At 34.0% G+C, this 27,300-nt stretch overlaps 3 protein-coding genes across 4 annotated transcripts in view; 2 read left to right on the top strand and 1 right to left on the bottom strand.

Annotated features, from left to right (window-relative positions):
• LOC128243124 (ranBP-type and C3HC4-type zinc finger-containing protein 1-like) overlaps positions 1–1,411 on the top strand; it is a 44,229-nt gene extending 42,818 nt beyond the window's left edge. For both annotated transcript variants that reach the window (XM_052960681.1, XM_052960680.1), the window contains one exon: positions 219–1,411. In XM_052960681.1, coding sequence (XP_052816641.1) covers positions 219–299 — 81 coding nt within the window. In that variant the 3' untranslated portion in view covers positions 300–1,411. The remainder of the gene's footprint in view (positions 1–218) is intronic.
• On the bottom strand, positions 1,268–5,633 carry LOC128243132 (EKC/KEOPS complex subunit TP53RK-like). Its single transcript, XM_052960694.1, has 2 exons — positions 5,420–5,633; positions 1,268–1,894 (listed from the first exon to the last, which is right to left on the bottom strand). The coding sequence occupies exons 1-2, from the start codon at positions 5,631–5,633 to the stop codon at positions 1,407–1,409; spliced, it is 702 nt and encodes a 233-aa protein (XP_052816654.1). The 3' UTR covers positions 1,268–1,406.
• Positions 5,634–10,570: 4,937 nt separating this feature from the next.
• Positions 10,571–24,991, top strand: LOC128243128 (39S ribosomal protein L38, mitochondrial-like). The gene is made up of 9 exons (XM_052960687.1): positions 10,571–10,737; positions 19,270–19,425; positions 19,774–19,912; positions 20,672–20,747; positions 21,737–21,855; positions 22,348–22,506; positions 22,886–23,022; positions 23,265–23,352; positions 24,257–24,991. The coding sequence occupies exons 1-9, from the start codon at positions 10,584–10,586 to the stop codon at positions 24,462–24,464; spliced, it is 1,236 nt and encodes a 411-aa protein (XP_052816647.1). The 5' UTR covers positions 10,571–10,583; the 3' UTR covers positions 24,465–24,991.
• Positions 24,992–27,300: the final 2,309 nt, after the last annotated feature.

The following is a 27,300-nucleotide window of genomic DNA, read 5'->3' as shown; positions in this document are numbered from 1 at the left end:
TAAAAGTCTAGTTTCATTGACTGGTGATATGCTCAATTTTCCATAGAATGTGAATTCAAATTATAATAAAATTGATTCATTAAGCTATTCGCTGCAATTTGCACATGTAATTTACCAGTCACCAATTGTCCATCAAACAACCAGTAAAAGCATTCATTTCAGTTTTTTCTACTACACTTTACATTATTTATTCAGAAGCTTACTTCTTGGATTTTCAGGGTAATGGTGACATATCAGGAGGCTGCAAGTGTCGAGTGAATGGTGTAATGTGTCATCCTAACTGTAACAACTGCCACTGACAGAGATGCATGATAGTCCCAAATATCTTTTACAATTGTCCCAAATATATTTTACAATCATGATGATCATGTCATTAATATAGACTTTTCATGATATTGATCCAGAAACAGTTCATGTTAACTCTGATGATGTTTGCGAATAGATACCAATGTGTTGTTGATATAAATGGACACAACTGGATTAGTTTTATATATTTAATTTATCCTGTTTATGTAAATATGTATGGTATATTTGGTGTTTTGTGATGATTTACGACACGGTCAATTCATTCTTTCTTATTCTCTGTGATTGTACGTATATTTTTGTTATTGTTAGAAGTGATGAGGTTCTAGTTTTATAAAACATTTTTTAGACTGTAAATATCTAGTAAAAGTATTTATTTGTCATACTGACAATTCAAAAGTTGATGTTTAATATGCAGTTCCAATTTTTTTTACATTTCCAGGTTATGATATTGCAATAGTTAAATAATGAAAGCAATAATTTTGGGGTTACATTTTTCATTTTGTGTATGAAAACACTCTGCTATTAGTCCCATGCTGGCATTTAAAAATAAAAGCGCCACAGCGTAAGCTTGCCTGTTATTTTACAGTTGTAAAAGGGGCATAACTCGACAGTTGTTACAGCCAAAATTATGGGCATCACTGAAAAAGTGCATATATTGTCTTTGGTAACATGTATACCAAGTTTCATTTGAAAGGTGCCGAAAACACGGAATTTCTACCTTATGAAACAATAGTAGGTCACAGTAAATCTTTTAGCACTCACCTATCATTTAATATTTTTACGTTTTCAGCTATTAAATACATGGTTACTGTCTTGTTGTCGGCAATTTATGTTTTCCATAAATGCATCATTTAGTAATTAGTTAAAGGTTTATCACTCAAAATTATGTTTGTTATGCATGTGTATGCATTGACTTTGAATAAGAATGTCATTTAACTGGGTAACAAAGTCAAGCAGTGAATATAGCTGGCTGCCTTTTTATTATCATTTAGAAAATATACACAGTGTTTGTTAATCAGACAAGTTTGCGCAGCATAAAGAATTAAACATGTGTACAGTATTATATACTTAAGTTAATATGAAATATACTCTTTAGTACACTATCCGACCATAGTTCTTTTCCTTCCCCTCATTCTGACCTCATCCAGTTTACTTATGACATCATTGGCCTCTTTGACATTAGCTTTCTTGTATGCTTCCATAACTTCTGTGAACAGGTCCTCAGTGTTTGGATGTGTACTGAGAAGGGCCCTCTCAAACACATACAAATCCACTCCTTTATCTTCTGGGAGACCCTCTGCAAAACTGAGTCCAAAGTCAATCATTACAATGTCCAAGTTTTCTGGGTCACCTCTAAGTAGCATGTTGGAGGTTGTCAAGTCCCCATGTATTATTTTACCGCTATGCATTTTGCCAAGAATGCTTCCAAGCTTTCCAGCAAGGGGAGTTAATTTTTTAATAGCTAGTTCCGGGTCATTTTTCTGTAAATCCACAATATAGTCCCGCACTGTCTGAGAGTTAGTTATTTCCTCCATATAGAAAGTGCTTGTCTGAGGGTCGACAAAGTACAAAACAGGAACTGTTATTCCTGCAAAAGATAAGCAACAGAAATTACGTATCAGAGTAACAAAACACTGTTTGTTTCCAGTTCCCAACCTACTCATTTCTTTTTGCGCCTGACCCTAATTTTGGTAAAGCTAGCAGACAATTGACTTGTTTTTTTTATCTTCTTTTGTGATACATTTTTTGGTAGTTTCTTGCACAGGAAAGATAAGTAAATGTACAGTGTTTAGTGTGAAAATGGTATTTACACCTTGAGACATAATTACATGTTATTCAAATTTTTATTTAAAACCCTTTAAAAGCCTTGTATCTGAAATCTGCAGATTCCAGGACTTGATGTTAGAAGGGGGTAATTTGCTTATTTCATTCTACAGTGGTATCATCTAGCATGGCTGCCATATTAACATGAAAAGTTTACTTCGTGACTGGGACAATTTTACTGGGTTTAATTTGTAAAATTCAATTTAGTCATCCTACAGTAACATCAATTTATAAGTGATACTCGAGTAAAAAATGACTTTTCTTTTATTGAACTTGAAAAAAAGACACTGTATACACACACATCATGGAGGATGGTGATAACGGCAGAGGTCAGTCTCGGTATGCAACATCGTATACAGGCCTGTAGGCCTAGTGACTATTGCATCTGACTGGCAAGCAGGGGTTCAAAGTATCTGTCCTTTGACTTGCTGCATAACTTCTTCTAGCCTTAAATATGGGCCATACAGCGCTCCTGTGCATAAGTGGGATTGAATATTGTGATGTGTTGAGAGGACCACAATTGTTTTATATGGTCCATTTTAAGAATACAGACAGTCATGATGTCAAAGAACCTAACGATTTGAACACGAAAGATTCTGATTAAAATATGCTGTGCAGGCCAGTAGTGACGTGCAAGCAGGGATCAAAGGTTTGACCACTGGACGGTTTGCAGATATGATAAAAACATTAATTTAGCCAAGATAAAAAATGTATATCATAATTAGGGTTTGTGCCACATTTTAAAAAGGGAGCTAAGGGTAAAATAAGCCTATTGTTGCTGGCTTTGAAGAACCGGAAAACCATACCATGTCCTGTTAAACATGTATGCCCTAATAGATGAGCAGGGGTCTTTTCTTGGGTATTTTATCCAATACTGGGACATGAACAATGCTTACTTGAACTTGAAACTAAAAAAAAAAGCAATTTGTTCCAATGAAAAGCATTCCATTGGCACCGTTATACATGTAGAGCACCTACTCCGGATGCTGACATCATACATCCATGTATACTGTATTGTAAACGATGACAGGTGCAGCCGATCAAAGTCCTGTGATAATAAATAGGTCATGTGATGCGTTGTTAGGCAGAATAAAATGCGACAACTATTCAGTTTAATTGGTTGTATGTGTCACCGATCTTGTTCTAAAAGAAATGAAATTATTAAACTTTTATATTAACACAATTTTCCCCACGAATTATTAAATAGAATTTATGCTTTATAAGTATAAGGTTACTTTTGATATTTTTTGGAAAATATATTAAGTTTGTATGTTTCTATAAACGAAACTCAAATATTTGATTATCTTTAAAAGCATTTAAATTCTACAAAGGCAAAAGGGTGCACATGCTGGTCTCCATTGGGGCAGAAGAGTGCTTACAAAAAAGGGACAGGGTGTAGCACCCTTAAACAATTTATTTAACTTTAAGCTAAGTGGATCCTGTCACAAATTATTTGCAATGTGGCAACCAATCTGTATTGCTTCAAAAAATCGATGAGGAAACACTTTTAAAAACAAAGCCTATAGATTGCTTCTAAATTTATTTAAAAAAAATATATATATATCATATATGTGTGTGTAACCGTCGGCTGTAGGCGGCTGAAAGATAAATGTTTGTGTGTACCATTTAAAGCAATCATTCATCTTTGAAAAAAATAAAATCTGTTTCAATCGGCTGCTGTTTAAATTGTGCATCCAAAAAGGCGGCTGTCACATGTTGTATTTGATCTAAATACAACCTGTTTTCGACCATGACCTTTAACTATACTTCGCAACAAAAGTTTGTGCACACTACTTTTTATTTTAATTTTTATAACTTGTTTTAACTGTTTAAAGTATTTTATTTAAAAAAAAAAGTAATTAAATGTTTACATATTTGCCATACAGTCACTTTATAGTTACTTATCACCACAAAAGGGGCAAAGGAATGCATAATCCCTTTTTATGGCTTTCACATGGGTACAAATGATAAATTCACCCATCATGAACCCTGATATCACTTGCCCAACTCTGAATGAGCCTCATATGACCTGCCTAGGCTGCAATATGTATGATTTTATGATAACTGAGAGCCCAATTATAATTGAATATAGTTACCTGTAGATAAATTTCATTAGTTTTAGAAAGCAATATACCATATTTTGATGCGCTTTTAATGCTGTGCACTATACTTAAAAAAACGATAGCGCATAGGTTTTAGGCTCTGGTGGATCTGAAAAATCTGGCAAAAAAACAACATGATTTTAAAGAAGTATTTTACAAGTGAAATCATTCTAAATGAAGGGTTTAATTTGGCATAAATTAAAAATGACTAATTGGTGTTGTTTCAAGTAAAACTGAAGTTTTTTTAACACTAGCATTCCCATTCTTTTTCAAATGAAGTTTTCTGACAGTTCATCTGTTATGGCTAACAATTGGAGCTTATTTTTACCGGAAGTGATGCAAAATAGAAGTGTTTAACCTATTTTTAAGGGGCGGTCGAGAATGGTTGTGTCAGGATACATGTAACTAGTCTAAAATAATAGATGTGTTATACGGGACTCTTCCAATCCCTAACGTCTAAACAGGTTTGTGCAAAAACCTGGGCTGTTTTAAAATACTGAAATTGTATTAAGTGAAGTATTTTATGGTTGAAATGGATAATAAAGCTTTATATTCATATTTTACCATGTAAGTGAAAAGTTATTTTGCACAAAACAAGCATTTAATGCATTTAAACTCATTATTAACCTTTCCAATTAAATGAAAGTTGACTGACACAGACAACAATTATGCCAAGCTTCGAGATAGACCTTGTAAATACAATCGTAACAACTCTGCCATGGCTGAAATGTTCCAATTGTTTTAAAATTGTGCCCTGAAGCCTTGCAGGTGCCTCTCATATATATATATTGTTATGTTTTGACAGAATGAAAGGAAGAAAACCCGTCAAACTCATAATTATTTGTTTGATATTTATTTTTTGTGTACGGAACTAATATAAAATAACATAATCTGGTAATATTTCTTGCTTTTATGATATTTCATAGACGCAATATGGTTTAACCTCGAATCCAGATCGGAATAACTACCCACTTTCGTACAAAACAATTTGTACGTAAAGGATTTGCCATATCAAAAATCGTAAAAAAATCTGTCAACGTACAAATATTTGGACTAACATGTAACATGTACAATGTTTTCAATAAAATGTTGCAAAACACCCTGTAATTTATTTGAAAATATATACATGTATGTCAACACTTTTTGGGAATAAGTGAACATAGTGGTCACCAGATTAAAAGGATTACCAAGATTTCTGCACTTGTTCATGGCTCTGATTTCAGATTTCAGTCGTTGTAGCGTCAATGACTTGTCAAGGATTTGGTGTCTGTAAGCCTTTGAGAAACGTTGCTTGCTGATACATGGTCTTCCATAAAAATTCTCCCGATAAACCTTTGCCTCTGCACCTTGTTTCAGGAATTCCCTTTCCATTTCATTTTCCGTGTCCATGGGCGCTGCCATCTTGGAAAAATCTAAAAGACAATGCCCGAATGGTATGAACGATACTTCGTACCACTTCATTATCATACCAATTAAATTTCGTACCATTTTTGGAGACTTCATACCACATGTACCCTGTATAAGGTGTTTGTTTTTTTACAAGAGTACGTGCTATTGTGGTCGTTTACAAAATAGGTTACCTAAAACGGTGTGAAAAACGAGCATGTTACAACTTAACTAAATAACTTCAGCGAACACGTTATATACAGTATTATCTTTTTGGATGTGTTGTTAACATCAAAAAAATAAATATCAACATTAAAGTTATGGAAGCCAGAACTAATTACAACTGATACTGTATGAATAAAACATGGGTGCAGGACTAAATGAACCATTTCTCAAGTAAACAACATATACAACATAGTAGTGTCAATTGTTTGATGGCACACTGCAGGTGATAGTAACTAGTAATTATCACTGTTGAAATGCAATACTTTACAAATAAAATTTGCTTTATTTGATGCACAGATATAAATTCACATACAACACAATACACAAGTAGTCCATAAATTCAGTGACAGCTGGGCGCAAAAACAAACTTGTGTTGCTGTATACTGTTTAGTTAAGACAATCTTTTTTGGCGCCGCACTGAAGTGCCCGCCTATTATGGAATGGGAATTTATTTTAGATAGTGGTAGGAGCGGTTTTTAAGTTAGTTGACAGTTGGGTTTTACTGTTATTTGATAATGATTAAAAAATGCAAATGGGTGGCGATTGCATGGGTGTTAAAAATGATTTTTATGGTTGAATAGATAGTCTTCAATTTATCTTCAAAACATTATTTCGGAAGAACGACAAATAAGTTTAATGACTGTTCCCGATTCGTTTACGTTTTCCGATTGGTTACCTGAAATATCATGTGCCGGAAATGTAAAATGTGTGGACCAGTAATTATGTGAATGGGAATAATTATGTTTTATGTTGTTTTGTTATGTTTACTGCATTGATAAACCATGAGGTAATCTTTTTTCTTTAATCTAATCGATATTGGAATTAAACGTTCACCTAACTCTATTTGTTAATGTGTTAAAGGTGGCATTAGTAAAATTTTATTACGATTGTCCCCGAGTTAGACTTACCGAAATACGATTATTTACCGAAAGACGGATAAAATTACCGAAATACGCATGAAAGTTACCGAAAGACGCCTTCTAATGCATTTATTTTTAAATAATCTTGTATATATAATGATTATACTCATTGTAGCCAAAAATTATAAAAAATATTTAGAAATAATGACTATTGACAAAAGAATTTCCCTTTTTTAGTCAAATAGAGTTATCTCCCGTCGTCAACCGAAATACGATTTGTGGATATGGTTAAACTGGAGTAAACATGATAAAAATTTAACATTTAGCATGAACCCAATTCCTACAATTAGAACAATGTATGCATTGATCACTACTACAGTCAACAGCACATATAGCACAAGGAAACTCATCCATCATTAATGATTTCAGAGTGTAAAGTTCTATTAATTTGGACTTCTTTAATACTTACACAGAGAACTGCGAAAAAAGTATTTAAGCAATTTTTACTGCAGATGGCCAACATTAACAAAATTCGAAAATCTTATGACAACTAAATCGCCAAAATTACTTCTAAAGTTATCAAAGTTTGTTTATTTTTCATTTTGCAACAGAGGTGGAAATTAAATGTTCACTCTTCTTCTGTGTAAAAGTTTGTGTTCTTGTGTACTTGTACCACTGTTTTTCATTGTATGTTATCTTTTGTATGGCTATGATGTTGCCACAACATTGATGCTAATAAAACTTATGTTATGTTATGTTACTTACAGCAATAACTTACCTTTTAACTCGCGATTGTTATTTATGAACCTTCAAATGAAGCTGTCAATTTGTGTGAAAATCACCCGCAATTATAAATGTACACGTAATGCGGTCCTTTAATGCGTAATTATTATGGTATTTACTCAACACGTGTCACAGAGCTGAAAAGGGTTTACCCAAATTAACACACTTTCAATAATACCAAACTGTCCCCCAAAAAACGTGCCGCTACTTTGTGGGGTGTCATATACCGGGTGATAATTATGTTGTTTTAAACATCGCCTGATTTTGTGTATTTGGTGTGGTCTGGTTATTATTGTCCATAAGTAAGCTAATTTATATGAAGATGAGAACTTCGCTGTTTAAAAACTTCTTTTTTCAATTTTTATATAAACAAAAATTAAAATTTGAAAGCCCTGTATTATACTGTACAGTAGATCTAAGTTAGTTTAAAAGAAAATGATTTTAGCGACATTTTCGACCTATTTCAAAGGCAATGTTTCAAGTATATTCCAAAATACTTTCAAATGCTGTTTATTGATCTAACATTTCCATAAGAATGTAAATGCTATTATTTGAATCCAAATTCATAATCATTTTCATAATACAACAACTCATAAGTTATTTTTACCTGCGTTAAATCGTATTTCGGTTGGCGAAGGGAGACAACTATTTCACTGACATATTTTTATTCTATTGAACAATAAGTAAATATTTTCATGAACTTTTTCATTTTTATGAGTGTGTTTTAGTTATATGAATATTGTGAGGTAATCATTAATTGGAATAATTGATTATTTTGGAAGCTTTTATCTGTCTTTCGGTTGGCGAGTCGGCACGCGGAATTCGATCTCGAACACTGAAATTTCAACTGCCTATTTCATCATTATATTTTAATATTTTTCTCTAAAATTTGGTTTGGTAATGTATTTGTATAATATTAATATAAAAACAATAAAATAAATGCATTAGAAGGCGTCTTTCGGTAACTTTCATGCGTCTTTCGGTAATTTTATCCGTCTTTCGGTTAATAATCGTATTTCGGTAAGTCTAGGGACCGACATTCGGAACTCCTCGGCCATCTTTTGAAAAAATGGCCGAGGAGTTCCGAATGAGGGACCGAATGCGCAAACCGGATGTTGGGGCGATACTATTTCCCGGTCCCGGTCTCATCCGGTCCCGGTCTCCTCCGGTCTCTGTTTTCAAAATTGTATTGTAGCTATCGGGAGTGATCGAGAAGGTGTGAATGACAGCGGGGGGTAATAGGATTACAAAAGATGACAGTTCATTAAAACATTAGATATTTGATGATAATTATTTCACCATTCATTTCATATTTTATATCAATAAAACAAATAATAAATTAAGGCAAAGATAAAAACATAATATATGCACATGTACTAAAATTAATGTAATGAATAACAAACACATTGTGTTTTTTTTTTCTTATTAAATTCGGTTATAAGTATACTTTTGATAATAGTAATACAAATAGAAATGCATGAATACATGTATATCAATTTTGTAAGTTAACTCAGTACTTCAGGAATTCTAACATCTTTGTTTTGTTTAACTATTGATTTTGTTACAGGAGATGCACTGCCACGACCAGTTCCTGCATGTTCTATTTTCGCAAATAACTATCGACTAATTCTGGTATTTCACATAAACAGAATGTTTTTATTTTGAAAGTCTAATGGATCGCGACTTTTCATTTTCTTTATGAAACGGATTTTTTTTTTCTAGACAGCTGCCTAGATGTTCCCTCATTTCACTTACAACGAGTTTGACATTAGTATTTACACAGCCATTCTTAAAACAAAATTATATTCTACAGCATTCAGAATTCCAAAGACACAACAGGCATGTCCATTTAGTTGTTGTAAACAGGCGCGTAGGAAGGAAATTGACATTGGGGCCGCGGAAGGGGTGTACTGGGGAAGGTGTCCCCTCCCGTCGAGATTTTATTTCAGTTTTAAGCATTGAAGGACTCGATTTCCAGTGAGTTCAGGTTTTATTTTCGTGTTTTTATCTAAACCTTTTTCGGTTAAAATAACAATGTAAGCAACAGCGACATGTTAATTACTGTGCAATCATAAGTTATTATAAACACCAGTATTTATTTACCTTTAAATATTCATATTTGCACAGTCTCACAATGTATGTTAAATAACTAATTAGCACAATTACCTCTTCATAGTGAAGCCCCGAGTGACTTTGGAACCATTGCGAGTTGAATGCCCCGTGTTCAGTTTTTTTAGTGCCAAAAGTTCTCTTTTGAAATTTAAAACTTTTAGGCAGATTTGGAACGTCCATTTTAAAGTCAAACCTTAATGTGACGAGTTTGAAATAATACATATTGCTGGCTACCTAATGACAATTCTGTTTTAACGATCATGACGACTTTAAATAAAGATTCTTGTATCTTGTAAGTTATATTTCATTTGTAAAATAGCGTTCCGAATATTTCAGTAGTTTATTAATTATTATTATACTTATTATATTTTGTCAATGAACTCTTCATAACAGGTTTATGACAATACACAATAATGTCATACCATGAAAGGTGTAAATGCATCATACAACGCGTGTCAGAGATTAGCGCATGTCCCTCTTAGAGACATGATAAACGGATTAGCCAGTATTATTACAGACGCACGGACGCACATACTACGTACACATTACCATCGCACAAGCTTTCGAAATACTCATCATGGTATTGAAATAAAACTTGGTATATGGATAGGTGGCAATGACAAAAAGTACAGTGCACAAGCACCCTAATTCTGTCGTGTTCATTAATGTACCACACCCCTAATAAAATGTTCAACTTGAAACTCTTCAATTTCAATGCTTTAGCCTATGTTGTTAAGCAGAATACTACAAATATTTTGAGAATTTCATGGATGCGGTTCGATGCATTGTAATGTGCTTGTTGGCCTTGACATTCCTTGTTTTTCAACATATAACAAATGCATAAACTATTAAACGGCGCCCTTTGATGCTTTGCATCAATGGTCTTTCTTGTCATCTACTATTATGTTGGAGAATAATATTATTGGTCCTAGCTAATACTGTATCGAGTATTCGGAACAGTTGAATGTGACGGGGTTTACCAAACATGGCGACGGCCATGTTGAAGAAAATTTCGGTCGCAATAAGTCGTTTTTCTCTGTCAGATCAAATAATTTTACAACAAATCAGAACGGCATATGCAACCAATCGAAAAATTCTACCACAGCAAGGAAGTCAATCATGGAATCGGCTAAAGAAAGGTGTGTTTTGCGATGACCTCTAACGTGTTCATTTTCGGATACTTGTCTAAATCCGGATATAATATGTGTGTGAGAAATAGAGGATATGGATATCACATTAAAACTTATTCTAATGCATACTACAAATCTAAATTTAAAATGTATATTATGCATGCATGCATCTGTTTTGCAGGGTGGATTTTTTAGTCCAGGTGGTTTTTAAGTTTTCATATCAGATAAACCACAGGCGGCAGTTTCGTTGAGAGTAGTTTATATAAACAGCTCCAAAACTTGACGATTTTAGTTTAGACAACTCTTTGCTAAGGGGAATGCCCAAATATTCCCTTAATGCGCATTACTATGTCTGACTGGATACCAGGTTTTTAGCACCAGCCTGCAAATCTGATGAAATTTTTTCATTGGCTTAAACTTTTTCAGAGATGTTTACACCAATATTTTTACAACAATTGCGATGTCCTCTGCTTTTAATGATTTGCCACGATAAAGTTTCATCGGCGGAAATAAATCAAAAACTAAATCACAATTTTATTTTTATTTCAAAAATGAGTTTTTTTGAGCGGCGGTATTCGTAAAACATAGAATCAAATAAAAAAGGCCCAAGCAATAGTATAAGAATTTGGGCTTGTTCATCTGAAAGGCTTATTTCAATGACTGTTCATGACCCAAAATGATTGGACGTAATCATTCATCACACGAAATTAATTATCCACCAAAATTTCCACAAAAATAATTCTAATATATATTATTTTTACATAGTTTAGGTTTACATGTCAAGGCCCTTGTACAGATGAAGGTGTTTTTGTAAAGCTTGTAATTAACTTATTTTTCAACCTATTGTCTCAAAATAATTAGCATTTTATCTCAGAACATTATAAAGTTTCTGAAAAATGTACAACTTCAATAATTTCCATCAACAAAATGGACATTTTAAGACTTAACTCCAACAGACCTAGAGAAGCCCTTAACAAACGAGGGCCTTTACATGTCAACCTTTACTTATAATAGTATTATAACAAAACCTACAGCTCAGGAGTGATATAAACCAAAAGGGTTTAATAATCACACTGGCCTGGCTTCGCAACAAAAAACGTCCAGTTGGTGGAATCAAGTCACATGAAGCAAGTGAATTACTACACCAATGTTAATATTTCTCTGTGAAAGCCTAACCTCGGTTAGGGCTAGGCCAAAAAAAAAAATAGGTTCGTTTCCGGTCTCCTTCCCAAAAAAAAGAGGGTAGGTAGGTAGGCATTTTTTTTTTTTTTTTTGGGGGGGGGGGGGGGGAAGTGATCTAGAATAGAAGGCGGCTGACTTTTATTCAAAAACAACCATATTAACTGCGTATGAGACAATTTTAAAAGGTACTAAAGCATAAAATGTAAATACAAGTCCATTCATTTATTAAGAACTGTATAATGTGTATTAATTATAATGTATAGATATACATTTTCTAGAATATAAATGCATGTATTGTTGAACATGTTTGTCTGTATGACAGATGTCGAAAAAGAGTGCCTCAGATTTGTCAATTTTTCATATTTACCAATTTCACATTTGTGCTATAATGCTATTCTTATATTTGATAGAATATTAAAATTCCAAACATTGTCAGAAGCTGTTTTTGTCACTTCAATGATCTCCGAAGTACACCTGACCCGTGTTCTCAAAGCGTTTCCATTCTCAACTGAATTAAGAGTATGAAACTTAATTTCTTATTTAAATCTCAAAAATATGTTTAGTACTAAATTTAAGACACTAACTATTTGAAAGTGATACCGTAATTCACCTAAGAGTTCGGACACCTTAAATTAATTATTTTTTTCGCTGTCCGAAAACATAGAAAATTACCATTTTTACATTTTATTTACATGTTTGTTTAACCTGCCTTTTTTCTTCATGTTTGCATTTTACCACTTATTAATTTATCCGTAGTAATCAATGGTCATAAACTTATTTATTAAGCCTGTAGTGAAAATCCTTCATCAAGTTAATTAAAACACCATTTTATACATGCATTGAACTGAATAAACACATTCTATCGGCTTTAGATCAAAGAGTCACACTGTGTGACGTCACATAACTTACAGCTATACCCACGAGGATCTCGTGGAGAGCATGGACATTGCTATGCAGGATTAATATAACTGTACGATTATTGACTGACGAACTCGACATGGGTGCCAGGGTTCGAATTTAACTTTGAGGAGCACTCGCAAAATTTTGCGAGTGCTTTTTGAGGCAACTCGCAAAATGAAAAATCAACTTGCAATTTGATTATTTGCTTTATTCCCTTGTAATATTGTCTAATTTAAGTAGAAATTTACACCTAAGACAAATTATGAATATTAAAACGTATCAATCTTGAGTAACTCAACTACTAGAACTTGTTTATGGCTTTTTCTTTTTGGGGAGTACGGAAAGACTCATCAGATGCTAGACGCTTTTTGATTACAAAGCTGTCCAATAATTTGACATTGTTCACTTTGTATATTTACCCTCACCATCGGGTAATATCCATTCGACAAGCACGGTACAGATTTCATTAAATCTATAAGTATTAAAAGCAATAACATTATAAATTTTAATAAATGAAAGAAACAGTAAAATTAAATTAGCGAGGATGTTCTGGACCATGAAATATATCGATCGACGAAGTCTATTCACTTTGGCAGTTCGGCGGAAATATATCAAAGGTTGATGGGGTTTACATACAGTATAGTGCGCGATGATTACGTCATTTGTATTCACTTTGTATTATGCACGCCTCGGAAAGATTCGAGATAAAACTCGGCCTTTTCCGTATATGTTCTATTTTTGAAAACTTACTAGAGCGTGACTCCGTACTATCTTTTTTATACTGGTAGTGTAAACATGCCACTTATATGGTGTTTACACTCGACTACGCAGCGGAATTAAGTTCATATTTATTCTACTGTCTTTTTAACATTTTGTGGTCTAGAAAAAGCCACTCGCAGAATTTTGCGAGCTTGAATAAAAGTCACTCGCAATTTGCAAATGTCGCTCGCATTTTGCGAGTATGCGAGTCTAAATTCGAACCCTGCGGTGCCGCCATTTTAATAGACTGCTTATCAAATTACCGAATTCGAAATGAGACCAAAGAATTAACGGAAAGAAAGTACCGAAAAGTACTAAATATGCGCGCAGTTAACTTTTACACCAATAAAAAGTATAGGGTCGGCGCGGAAATAAGAGGGTCGGTCGGGCGACCGGAAACAGACCTATTTTTTTTTTTGGCCCTAGTAAAACTTGATACGGGCTAGTGGTTTCCCAGACTAGGCAAGTGCTTTATTTTTCAATGCAAAGTCTTGTTGTTGTTTTTAGACTGTCTGCTGCAAGCCGACAGTCTTTAGAGAGCGGTATTTCAGAAACGCGACTAGTAGCCTGACACGACATATTGAACATGAATATATTAATACCCACCACAGGGCTTGACGCTTATTCTAATACTTGGTTGCCCTTCGGGCAACCACCTAGCCATTTTCACTTGCCCGAATGGATTTTTTCTTGCCCAATTTTTTGGGGCTCATTTTGTTGTTATACTTCACATCAAAACCCATTTCCAGATTCAACCTGCACATCAGGGCTTGCTGTATTTGAAATAAATCAGTTGTCATGAAATTTGTAACTAATAGCACATACATTCAAATTATTAAGGATGAAATAAAATTGAATTATAAGAACGAAAGTCAACCTCTTATAATCTTAGCCTTGTAATCTTACATTTATTTTGAAGTAAATTACAATTTATCGCAATGTAAAGTGAAATCGTAAAGTTCCAAAAACCGAGCATCCGAAAATTGGAGCAGTCCGAAAAATAGTCAAAATGACCATTCTCGCTGTGTCTAGGAAAATTGTTTCCCCAAGACTCGACCCAGCGTCGTTTTCGTTTCTTTTCATAGCTGGTCTTTTTCTCGGATGACTTAGCCTTTTTTCGTTTGAAACATTAAAAAAAACTTGACAGCGTCGACTGTCAAAACATCATTTGACGATTTGTGTACTGGAATGCTAGCTATATGGATTTGGTGCAGCTCACGCGATTGGCCAACGGATCTAGACGGAATTACTCGAGCTCTATCGGAAAATATTCGGCAGTCTTCGCCATCGTAGTTTCGAACGAAAATGTCAGAGGAGCTCCGTTTGACCCGATTTTTCGTAGACTGGTACCCTACGTTACTTTTTGATAAAAATCTAATTTTGTAGAAAAGAGAATGAGGGTACCAGTCTAATTTTTCGAGTCAACAACCAATGAGTGCATTAGTTTCGGTTTGATAAATACTCTCCAAGAAGGAGATTACAGACTACTATTTTTTACCAGAAAAGTCGCCACTATAACGTGTTAAGTTTTTAGAATCTACCTGCCCGATCGGGCAGGTAGATTCTAAAAACTACTGCCCGCCTGCAAAAATTACTTGCCCCGGGCAATTTGGCAGTGGTTAATGTCGAGCCCTGCACCACCTGCATAGCAACAGAACTACTTACGTGAATGTGGGGCGTCAAGTACTTGCTTATGTGTATTTAACGCGTTTTTGCCTTTTTTATGACAAAACATTGCGTGTTACTCTTAGCTAGTATAGTTGTACTTGCAATTTGGTGAGTTATATTGAACAAATAATGAAAAATAATGAAAGTATAGCATTTACATACAAAGTCATTTCACCCGACAACCAATAGTAAGCTACACCAAATGTTTGCACCCCGTGTGACGTCACACATATCCCGACATTCAAGACTGACCTGGCCAGCGCAGAATGGTAAAATGCTAGTCTACCAATATAAATGTGCCTGGTTCGAATCAGTAAAGCTGATAAATGTACTGGTCGTGAAGCCAGGATGTGAATAGATCTGCACATGGCTGATAATGCATATAACTTTAAATGTTTAAGCTACGTTCTCACAGATTGTCTGTTTTAACAACTCTTTTTTTATTTCTTGGTCTTGTAATGAATTATTTTATGCGAACTGAAAAAAGTGGATCGCTGCTTTCTTATATTAATTCAGTCAAAGAAGACAACTGAAAATATTGGAACACTGTTTTCTTATTTTAATACGGTCAAAAGATGATGTTCTATGCCAAAAATCTCATTATTAGTAAAGCGTTAGTAATGCTAAACCACAAAACCAATAGTTACAAATGTAAATATAAAAAAACATGATCTTATCTTTTGTCAGCAGTCTTATATCATCAGTTTTCATACTGCTTTTTATTAGCTTATTCCAAGCCAAAAAGTAAAAGAAGTTGTCAAAACCTTCAATCTGTGACTGAGAGTGCAGCACTCTCACAGATCGAACGTTTTGACTACTTTATTTATTTTTTGTCTTGGAACGGACAAATTTATGTGAAAATGCATGTTAACCATTCATATAAGATTGCTAACAAAGTCAATAAATTAGTCAGAAAATGTTTATATTTAAGTTCAAAATGTTTTATGCATTTTTCTTCAACCATTAGTAACGCTTTAAGCCATAAAACCTTTGTTTTCGACCTGAAAAATGGAAGTCTGCAATCTAATATTTTGTCAGTAGTCTCATATCACTGGTTTGCAGATATTTACGCAAAAAATAGGTCATTTCAAGACAAAAAATACAAAAGTTGTTAAAACGGTAAATCTGTGAAAGTGCAGCTTTAAATGACTAAATGTTTTGATTTGGCTCAATTCTCACCTAAAATCTTATAGTTTTGTGGTACCTAAATGTGTGTTTTTTTAACAACATTACATGTGCATATGTATATATTTGTTCTTAAATTTGTAATTTAGATTTACAGAAACCATATTGTGGAGCTGGTCCACCTGTAGGAAGAATTGCGCTATTGGTTGGTGCAGCACTATTCCCCAGCCATACACCAGCACTTTGTTTGTCATAGGGAGCATTTCTGAGCAGTTATGGAGACCACTAACTATGCAGGTATGTCATAATCAAAATCTTGGTTTATATATTTTTTTATAATTTAGCATCTGTTGAGAAGAAATTTATTTCTAGATTGAAGGCTATAGATTGATGCCCAAAAATATATTTCTTATTTTAATGCATTATCATGTCTAACTCATTTGACTTAAATGATCAAAGCAATAGAAATGCAAATTATTAATCTGCAGATATACAAATGTAACCTTTTTAACTGGGGAAATTGTTGCCACTTGTCTATTAATTAAAGAACACATTTATAATTAATAATGTTTCAGTTAGAATATAATATAACTTTTTTTGCAGCTGTTGCAGTGAAACTTGCACCAGTGTGTTTTCTGTGGAGATAAAGAGATACCGTAGTGTCCAGCAATGAAGACCCAAATCAAGATCAGACCTTGCAAGGCTAATATGAAATAACTGTGTGGGAAAATGGGGAAAACCTGCAGCCGGGAATGCACAGAAATCATCAAAAGAACAGTGTTATATTAATCTTGAATAACTTGACATTTATTTTGTTTGACATATTTATTCATGGTGCAGTGAAAACATGCTTTTTTTCTCATGTTTATTTAAATTTAGAATTGATAGGAGGGAACATCACTACATGTATGTAGTTTCATGTTCATAGTCAGATCAAAACCCATGTACATGCCCAAATGAGCATTTGAAAATATCAAAATGGTACTTGTTGTATGTAGTGTAAGTTAATTAACATAATAAACAAAAATATTTAATCAATTTCAATTTATTATTCCCCCTTCAAAGAAGAGGAGTATATTGCTTTGCACATGTTGGCCGTTACGTCCGTCTGTCTGACAGTAGACCAAAGCGTTTCCTGGTGATAACTACAATTCCTAGACCTATTGTCAAACTTGACATGAAAGTTTGGTTTAACCAGTAGATGACCCCTTTTGATTTTAGGGGTAATATGGTCAAAGGTCACAGTGACCTTGAACAGGAAGGTGTCAAAGCATGTCTAACTGATAAGTTGATAATGCCTGTACCTATGGCCCTCAAACTCAACATGGAGGCTAAGCCTGACTATTAGATGATCTTATTGATTTAAGGGGTCATTGGGTAAAAAGTCAAGGTCACAGTGACCTTGAATGCCTAAAGGTTGTACTAATAACGACTGGACAAAGCCTGCACCCATGGCCCTTCAAAAATTGACTTTGGGGTTGGGCCTGACCAGTGGTCCTATAGATGAGCCCTATTGATTTGTCACAGAGACATTGAACGCAAAAAGCTTGCCTGTGTGACAACTCGACAGAGTCTGCACCCATGGCCTTCAAACTTGAAATTTAGGTTTGGGGTGACCAGCAGATGACCCCTTTGGATTTGGAGGTCAAGGTCACAACTCCAATATTGGTCATTAAAACTATGTCATTTACTTATTCCCTGCTGCTATGAGGATACATGTTCATCAGCAAATATCAGCCATCATCTGAATATTATTGAAAACTGTACCAACTACCTTCATACTTTGAATAGCATAATCTTAAAACTGCCTCAAAGGCATCTTTTGTCAATGAAAAACCAGCTGTCATTTCGGTACATATTTCATTCAATTGTCCTGATATTCTTGACAACATGGCGCTAATTAATGCTGCAGGTTTGAAATTTAAGACATTAGTTTTTTTTCTTCAGCACCATGCAGATTTATTAACACTTTTATAATAAAAACAAACTAGAAAACAAATTTTAAAGATATTAGTTTTTTTCATGGTATGATGCCACAGCACCATGCAGATTTGTTTTCACTTTTATATCAAAGAAAGTAACTCGAGCACAAATTTTGTAGATATGTGGACTCTGTTGATAAAAGTTCTGGGAGGCATTTTTAGGCTTGAAAGAGCATCATTTTAAAGTTATATTTTTATTATGTCCCTTGAATCTTGGGTATAGTTTGTATTGTATTTGCATTTTAAAGACATTGGCTTCAACAGACCCTAATGAAATGATGGAATGTAATTGCTTACTGAAACTGTTAAAAGCGCCGTCATAAATTGAAGCAATTTTAACATAATGAATATGCATTTAACTAATTTAAAGCGGTTAAGACTTAGGAAACTTGAATTAAGAATCTTGTAGGCCATTGGATACATGATTAAGTAGGGCCAATGTATTTGTGCTTATTATAATCACATTTATCCTTCTTCATCTACCTTAAAGAGTGTTCATCATTTGTATGAAATCATTTGATCACATTTTATTTGAAAGAACTTTGCGGTAGTGTTTGCCTGCTTCAGTTACATCACCGACAGTCTTGCAGCGCTTTCAGCGCTTTGATTTAATTTAAGGTGTGGGAGGGGGCGTGGTCATAGTGTGTGTCCTGTGAATGTAACTGCTGCCTGTGGGATTAACTATTGAGAAACTTATTCAGTATATAACATAAATCTGGCATGTGTGAATTATTTACCGTACTATATATGCACATGTACTTAGCCGCGTTGTTGGTCATTTGTTTGTCAAAACATGTGATCAATGCAATTTTGCATCTAATACCTGATCTTTTTGTGCTACCCAATCCTATTTGACACAGACCATTCAATGTTTGAAAACCTTGAAACAATGAATTTATTAATTTGCCAACAAATCTACTTTCAGAGTTGACTCAGAAACATTTTGGACCATCAGAACCGCCAGTAAATATTGGATTACCTTTTAAGGAGAGCTCATTAAATCTATCTCGTGCGGATTTAAGGAAAATGAAATTGGAGAGGGATAATGATGAATTAGAAAAGAAAGCCAGACAGAGGGAATGTAAGTTGATTATGATAATTAGGATTATTTTGGAAGTGTTTAATTATAAAACACACAAGATCAAAGAAACTGCTATAATTTAAATGTGATTTTAGATTGTATCATTTGATGTAATAGCAATATTTTCAAAGTTGTTTGTATGTTTTGATATTACAATTCAAATGTATGGCAAACAAGCCATAGCCATCGCTCTGTTGTAGAATTACGTATAATTGCGAGTCCCTGACGCAATTTTCTAGCTACACATTTTGAAATTACTGCACATCTCTTTGAACCCTTATTTGGATAACTTGACCCCAAGCTGAAACACCAAAGGGAAAGCCCTTATCATTGTTTTTTTCCTTATAGTGGTTACTCCAATGAATGAGATTATAAACCAGACGTTTGAGGGGGCTGGACAGAAACATATTCACCGACTGGCTGAGCATCATGGCATCTATAGAGACCTGTTTGGAGACTCATTCTTCTATCCATCTGTTCATCTGAAGTAAATGATAACATGTTGAATCTTTCTTATCGGGTGTTTTTTTAATTTTTGGCACATTTCTTACTTGCAAACATTGATCCATATTTTTAGCATGAAGGTTTAATTTTCAGCTCTAAAAAATATTTTAGACCAGTTTATTACTACCGGTACTGTTTGCCAATGAACTTTGCATCTCAAGTATTAATTGCATAGAATGAGGGTTGCTTCAAGTCCACCCAAAGTGAATTTGGTCGACTTCCCACATCAAATGACAATGCCTGCAGTCATCAGAGCAAATACTTTGACTTACACCATGAATAAACTACCAAAGAGGTGGGCTCATATCCTTGCAAAGCATCCGTGCATGTACAGTTTGCATTGGTTTGCATCATCCAAAGTTTAAATGATTCTTACAAGGATGGCTTGCTTTCAAATGAATCTCTTTGAAGTGCTAAAGACTTTATGTTCTAAACCAGTTTCCACTTTTGGAGTGGTACAAATTGACTGTCTCTTCATTTGCAAAATAACATTGTAAAAGTGACTTATATATATATAACTTGATTTAAGCAATTAAAAAAGTTTTTTACAACTGTTTGACAATAACACTTTGCTTAGTTCATTTGCAAACTGTATATTAAACTTCATCTGATTTCATGCAAAAAAAACTGAAAAGAATAAATGTCCAAATATTAAATATATATAACTTGATTTAAGCAATTAAAAAAGTTTTTTAATAATCAAGGTATTCAATTCTAATATGGCACTGTTAAACCATGACAGGGTTGGCTACACAGATCTTGAGGACTCTGAGATGATACAACCAGTTTACTATGGCAACCTCATGGCACCTGCAGAAGTAAACATTATATTTGTTATGTTTGATCATTTTTAGTTTTAACTGGTTATATCAAAGCAAAAGTATTATGTTTTTAATTGAATAAATATTTTGGTGTTCTTTACTGACCTTTGAAACACATGATATTTAGCCAGATGTTTCAACAAAAATTACGGCTTTAGAATGGGGAAGACCAGTCGAGCTTTAGAATGGGGAAAACCAAGCTGGCTGGAGGATGCCGTGAACAATTCTGCGTTAAAGCTTTTATTCAATGTCATAATTTCAATAGTTTTTAAATTTATTCTATTGTTATGAAAGTTGGTCAGAGTAGTTGAATGTATGCTGTCTTGAACAAATATGAAGATGGATCACCACAGGTAAAAAAATATGTCACTATGTCGAATCTTAGGGGTGAAAATTCATCATGTTTTTTTTAACAAATATGAATATTGGTCACCTCAGGTCAAAAACTAGGTTTCTAAGTCAAATCTTAAGGGTAAAATCCATCATTAATTCAACAGTTTTTATCCAATTGTTATGAAAATTGGTCAGAATACTTATCAGCATGTTGTCTTGATAAGTGATGAATATGGATCACTTCTGGTCAAAAACTAGGTCACTTAGCCAATTGTTATGAAACTTGGTCAGAATAATTGTCTGCATGTTGTCTCAAACAATTATGAATATGGGTCACTCAGGTCAAAAATTAGGTCACTATATCAAATTTGAGGGGGGGGGGGGAATCCCCGTCTTAAATTCAATATTTGCATGTTGTCTTGAAAAATTATGAATATGGGTCTTTTTTTACCAAAATTTAAATACTAGTAACTATACATTAAAAAAATGCCATTGTCAAAATGAAAATCCAACTAAAACGCACTGCCCCTTGTTTTATCTAGTGTTAATGGTACATTTGTTAATCAATGTCATGAACCCACCTTGAGCTCCTAGCTACTTAAATAAAATTAATTAACTCATCATCAGTATAATACAAATAATGTTTTCTCTAGGTTCGCTCGTGCCCGGAGGTGTTCTACAAGAGCAAGGAGGGAAAGTTTTACACGCTGTGTTTGGTTGCCCCTGACAGCCATCTTGAGGAGAATAACCAGGAATATCTCCACTGGATGGTGTAAGAATGCTTGCTTACCCTGTAAATGTTCAAGTTGTCTTACCTGACTTACTGGTTTTATTATGTATTAATCCCCAGAATTGTTTATCGTCTAGAATCCTGAGTCACAAAATAAATGTCTTGTCTGATGTCAAACATTTGAGTGCCATTTAACTCATTGTATTGTCCTTGCATGCATTGGTCGGAGACCTTACAACATTACAAACTGTTCAGACGCTCTGCAATCTTTCTTATATCCTATTCCTAAGAAATGATCTTGTGATACTATTTATGGAGATGTATTGTACCGATACAGATGCCTGTGTTTTCCCTGCATAAGACAGGCAAATACATGTAGTATACTTGGAAACTAAGCATTCAAGTGATAAATATGTCCTACATATTCCAGCATAAAAATCCTAAGCTGTGCGGTGGGCCAGGATGATGCATTGTTGAGATATTATTGTAAACTAGTAAACTAAACAAAGTCAAACATGGACTACTTTTTTCCAGCACGAACATTCCGGGCAATGCAGTTGACCAGGGTGATGTGTTGTACAAATACATGCCCGTGTTTCCCGTGCATGGGACAGGCACACACAGATACGTTTTCTTACTCTACCAGCACGATGCCAGACTCGATCTGTCAATTAAACCTGAGACAACTGATAGGTAACTTAAGTTGAAAGCTTTCAGCTTGTCTGGGTTTAGTGAAAGAAAAAGTTTTATATCATTGTTGGTAATGAAGGCCAATACTTGAAAAAAAACATTGTGGGCCTTGCCATGTATCATCAAAAAACGTTCAGGATGTTTAAATGAAAATTGGAACCAGATTGGTACCATGTTGCCAGAGAAAACACAGTCGCGTACAGAAAAGCTTACAACTCTTAGTTTAATGATTGTTGAATTATGCCCCTTTTTTTCACTGAAAATAAACGAGGCAAGTGTTTTAGCAAGCCTGCATGGGATATGATACCTGTGTCAGAGACGTGTATTATATAATTTCCTATGAAATGTTTTATTTATATATCCATTATATTTTCATTTTCAGTCCAAACCTGAATGAGAGGACATTTAACACACAGCAGTTTTATATTAACCACATGTCCAGCATCACCCCGGTGGGCCTGTGTTTTTACCAGGCTGAATGGGACAGAAGTGTCAGGGATACCTTCCATAAAGTGCTAGGTATTGTCTCAATTGATGAAATAATAATTTATAAATTAGCGAATAGAATGTGTTCCTGTGTGAAAAGCAGATGCCTAGACCACTCTCACTCTCCTATAAAAGCAAAATTGTGTGTCAACATAATTAGTAAAAATTATTTCATTGATAGTTTACCATCGCAACTTTCTAGGACAATAGTATTTAAAATTCTGAAAGCAAAGAACATGTACAATTTAATAAGTAACTTGTGTATGTGTTTGCAGACATGGAAGAGCCAAGATTCGAATTCCTCCCACCATCTGAGTACATTCCCAAACAGAAGATCTGGCCTGAGTGGGAGTCCTTTAACAAGTAAAATCATGCTAATAATTCAATGCAGTATTCATTTGGGTTTAAGGCCAGAGGCCTATATCGCATTAAACCATTGTTCTTTCTTGTCTTGTCATAAAACATCTTATAATTAGTAATTTATTATTTATAATAATTTTCCCAATTTTAAAATCTCACTATTTTGATTGATTTCTTTTGAAATACGCACATTTCAAGTAAAAAAATAAAATTGCACTTACTTAATTTGACTATAAAAATAGTATTGAATTGTTAGGAAATCACTTTGTAATATGTTTTATGAATACAGACCCTGCATCAAAATAAGCTTAGGTTAAGATGCAGATTTACATGTGGATCCTATGGGAATTGATTTGGAACGAGGGTAATGATCATTAATGAACTCATTGCCTGATGATGATTTGTCTGTTCATGAAAAATGATGTATGAAAGATCTTATTTAGTGTTATTTCATCAAACAATTTAGGCCACATATAAGTGTTCTGTTTGACCTATTTACTACAACTGATTTTGGAATTGCCACTTATTTATTTTACTGGCTGCTTCTATTATAAACCAAACTTATGTTTGTCGTTTGAAATGGCCTATTTTCAAAGCTAAAAAGGCTTGTTAGTATGTAATGTTGCTTTTGGTATAATTTTTAAATATTCTTTCTTACCCATAAAGCCCTTTCAAATGACACCAAAATAATATGAGGTCACCAGGCAACCAAAAAAAGTGATTGTACATTGGATACCTTAACTTGCACTGCTGGAGCAGCGAGTATCTATGATGTTCAAATGTCAGAACTCTCTGGTAAAATGTGGCCAATAAAGTAAACACCACATGCTGGCATTCCCGCCATACAGTTTTGGTTTGCATGGTAATGGTAAACCTTTGATCAGCTACATATTTCCAATTTTTTCAGATACATGGATACATACAGAGAAAAGAAAGAAATAGGCGAGCAGGTTTTGAAGGAAAAGTTGAAAACTGGCCATCCATTCAAGCCTAGGTCACCTCGACCAAGATATCCGCTCATCTTCAAACCTAAAGGGAAAATGGCAACATGGTTACTTATACAGGAACATGAAAAACGTTTGAGAAAATCATATTGGAAAGCATTAGACGATTAAAAGAAGATAAAAAAATGTTAAAAGTGTTCCATTAAACCATGTTGATTTTGATTTTGAAATATCTTGCAGAAATTAGGAAGACTTTTCACGCAAAAAGTATTGCATATATTATATGATGGTATTTTACACATCTTTTGTAAACAAATATATTAAAGATGCATGTATTTCGTAATATTTAAAAATTCACTTTTCTGTGGCTGAGTCTCAAACTTAGATTTGAGACATAAGTTGATATGGACCCTGGATTTAATTAAGAAGAGCTCTGCAAAGCAAAGTAATATACATGGACCTCAATGATCAACAAGCTGTAACAATAGTTCCTACGGCGAAAGCAACATGCCGCTGCAGTCTTGTTCTGGTCTATACTGCCAGCTGATGAAATTTATATTTCCTATTCACCAGTGGCTTAGTGCAAGACTGTTGTAATGCCATCTGTTTCTATATTGAGTTACAGTCATTTTGCACTAAGCCCGGTCATTGTGTTCAGTAGATATTCATTCAATTAAAAAATAAATACCAGAACGATTGGTCCACCTTTTTTACCCCAAATCTACTGAGCATAGAGTTTATTGTGCTTACCTTCGTGGGAAGTATGAAGATTCTTGGCTCCCTTTTACTAGGGCCCTGCTAAATAAATGTTGGTGCCATGTGCCCATGTAGTAATCATGCTTGTCTCACACTCAACATATTTTTAGTTTTCTTAATAACTATTAAACATAATAAATTTGTTCACATTACCAACACGCTCTTTTATGATCAGTTTTGAGGAACATCGATTTTAATATTGTCAGATTTATGCAGTTGTAAAAATTAGCACAAGCCTACAAGTTCTGCTCTCGAAATGCTTTCTGGGCTTGCTTGAATTCTAGATTTCCCTTTGTTAACATATCAACATTCAGCAAATCTGGCAAAAAGGTTCCAAAAAAGGCATTGATCGAAACTTGAAGCATTAGTATAATTAGGGAAAAGTGAATTAAGGTGTAGGACAATTACCTTTAATAACTCCTTGACCCATTGTTATAAAAGTGCATCCCTTGATTAGAAAAAAATGGAAAAGGGAATAGATAACTGTAATTTGTGTAGATCTCATGAACCATAACTCTGTAGCCCACTATCCAAAATTGCCTCCCTTGAGAAAAAGGCTTTTAGAATATGCATTTACTTTTTATGAGAACAAACAAAAGTAGCAGTGCATCAATAGTAGCGCTGTGATCGTGTTTGCTGTAAATGAATTGTAACTCTTGTTGTCTAGTTTTACTAAATTACCTCCATTGTATGTTACAAGTATGTATAAAAAAAATCAAAGAAGTGAATGAAATTGAAAGATTGGTACTACTGTACAATTATAACTGTAAATGTCATTTTGTTTCCTAATTGCCTCCCTTGAAGAGACAAATAAGTTGTATAAAAATCTTCAATAAATAATTTGTAAAAATTGGGGAAAAAAGTCACATATGTATGTTATGGAAGGCGACTGTGATATTTAGGTCACAAAGGAACCTCCCTTGTAAGATGCAGCCCGAAGGCCACATCTATAGGGACATATTTTTGCAATTTACAATGATGAAATGCCTATATGAATTTTAAATAACAATTTTCATTCATCTTCACTTAAAATTTATGGTCAAGAACAGTGTTGATGCGTGTAAAAAAGTTATTCACTGTGCTTTTTTTTGGCTGGACGCTGGTCATACAAGTTCTCTATGTTAGAAATATTCACTTCCTATGAAAATGATTTATATACACTTGCTGGTTAAAAAGCATGGTAGAATATGTGGGCATATTGTGAATAATAGTTTATGTATTTAAAAAAAAAAAATAGGTGCAAAAACATGAAATTAATTGACTTAATTTGAGTGATATAAAATGGAAGTTCCAAGCTTTATCCAGATGATTAAAACAAACAAATATAAGTGCCAAACCTGAAATTAATTGACTTGGTTCATAAAATGAAAGCACAAAGCATAATTTACACAATGTATAAAAATGTTGGCCGAAAAAGACCAGACAGAAATGATAAATTGGACGAATTGACCCTACATCACTGAATTTTTTTATTGGTAATGATTCTAGTTACCAGTCTAGATCAAAATAGTCGTTTCCATGGTTACGCATGCCAGAGATGGCCAGTTACTGTGATTGAGAAAGTTGTAAAAAACATACTGTCTGCATCAATAATGTACGGTGTCATGTGATAAAACCGTCATAGTTTGGGTATTTCTGTGTTTATACCGAATGTTTTCAAATAATGCGAATATATATAAATATTCAATTAAACTCATTCAGCCGCGTCTTTGATGCCTTGCATCAACATTTGTCTCTTTTTAAGGAATGAATTGCGGGGGTGATGTCATTATCGGGCTATGAACGCAATTAGGCTGGTCTAAGTGTGTGGAGTCCGAAGGACTCCACGCATACTTGACCAGCCCAATTGCGTTCATATCCCCGATAATGAAATCAACCCCGCAATTCATTCCTTATATTTACACCAATTATTATTATTTCATTCAAGAAACATTAAAATATTACTTCATTTCATTTAGGATAACCTTCAGTAATCCTTTCTTACCCATTCTGTAAATAGAACGACCTGAAATAACCGGAAACATTTTTTTAAATGACGTCACAATAACGCGGAAAAAGGTCAACCACTTGAAATCACTTTTAAACGTAAAATTGAAACACTTTTGGCAACAATACGTTAATACATATAATAACTTAACACTTTAAAATGTTGATTTATAGTTAAGGGGACCGGCTGACACAATACAAACAATAACAAGATCAATATTTTTCATGTATATTGTTATGCGATGAATTGAGAATCCGAAGATGC

This window comes from Mya arenaria, chromosome 8, assembly GCF_026914265.1.
Source record: "Mya arenaria isolate MELC-2E11 chromosome 8, ASM2691426v1".
Taxonomy (NCBI): Eukaryota; Metazoa; Mollusca; class Bivalvia; order Myida; family Myidae; genus Mya; species Mya arenaria.
This window is presented reverse-complemented; position numbering and strand designations above follow the sequence as displayed.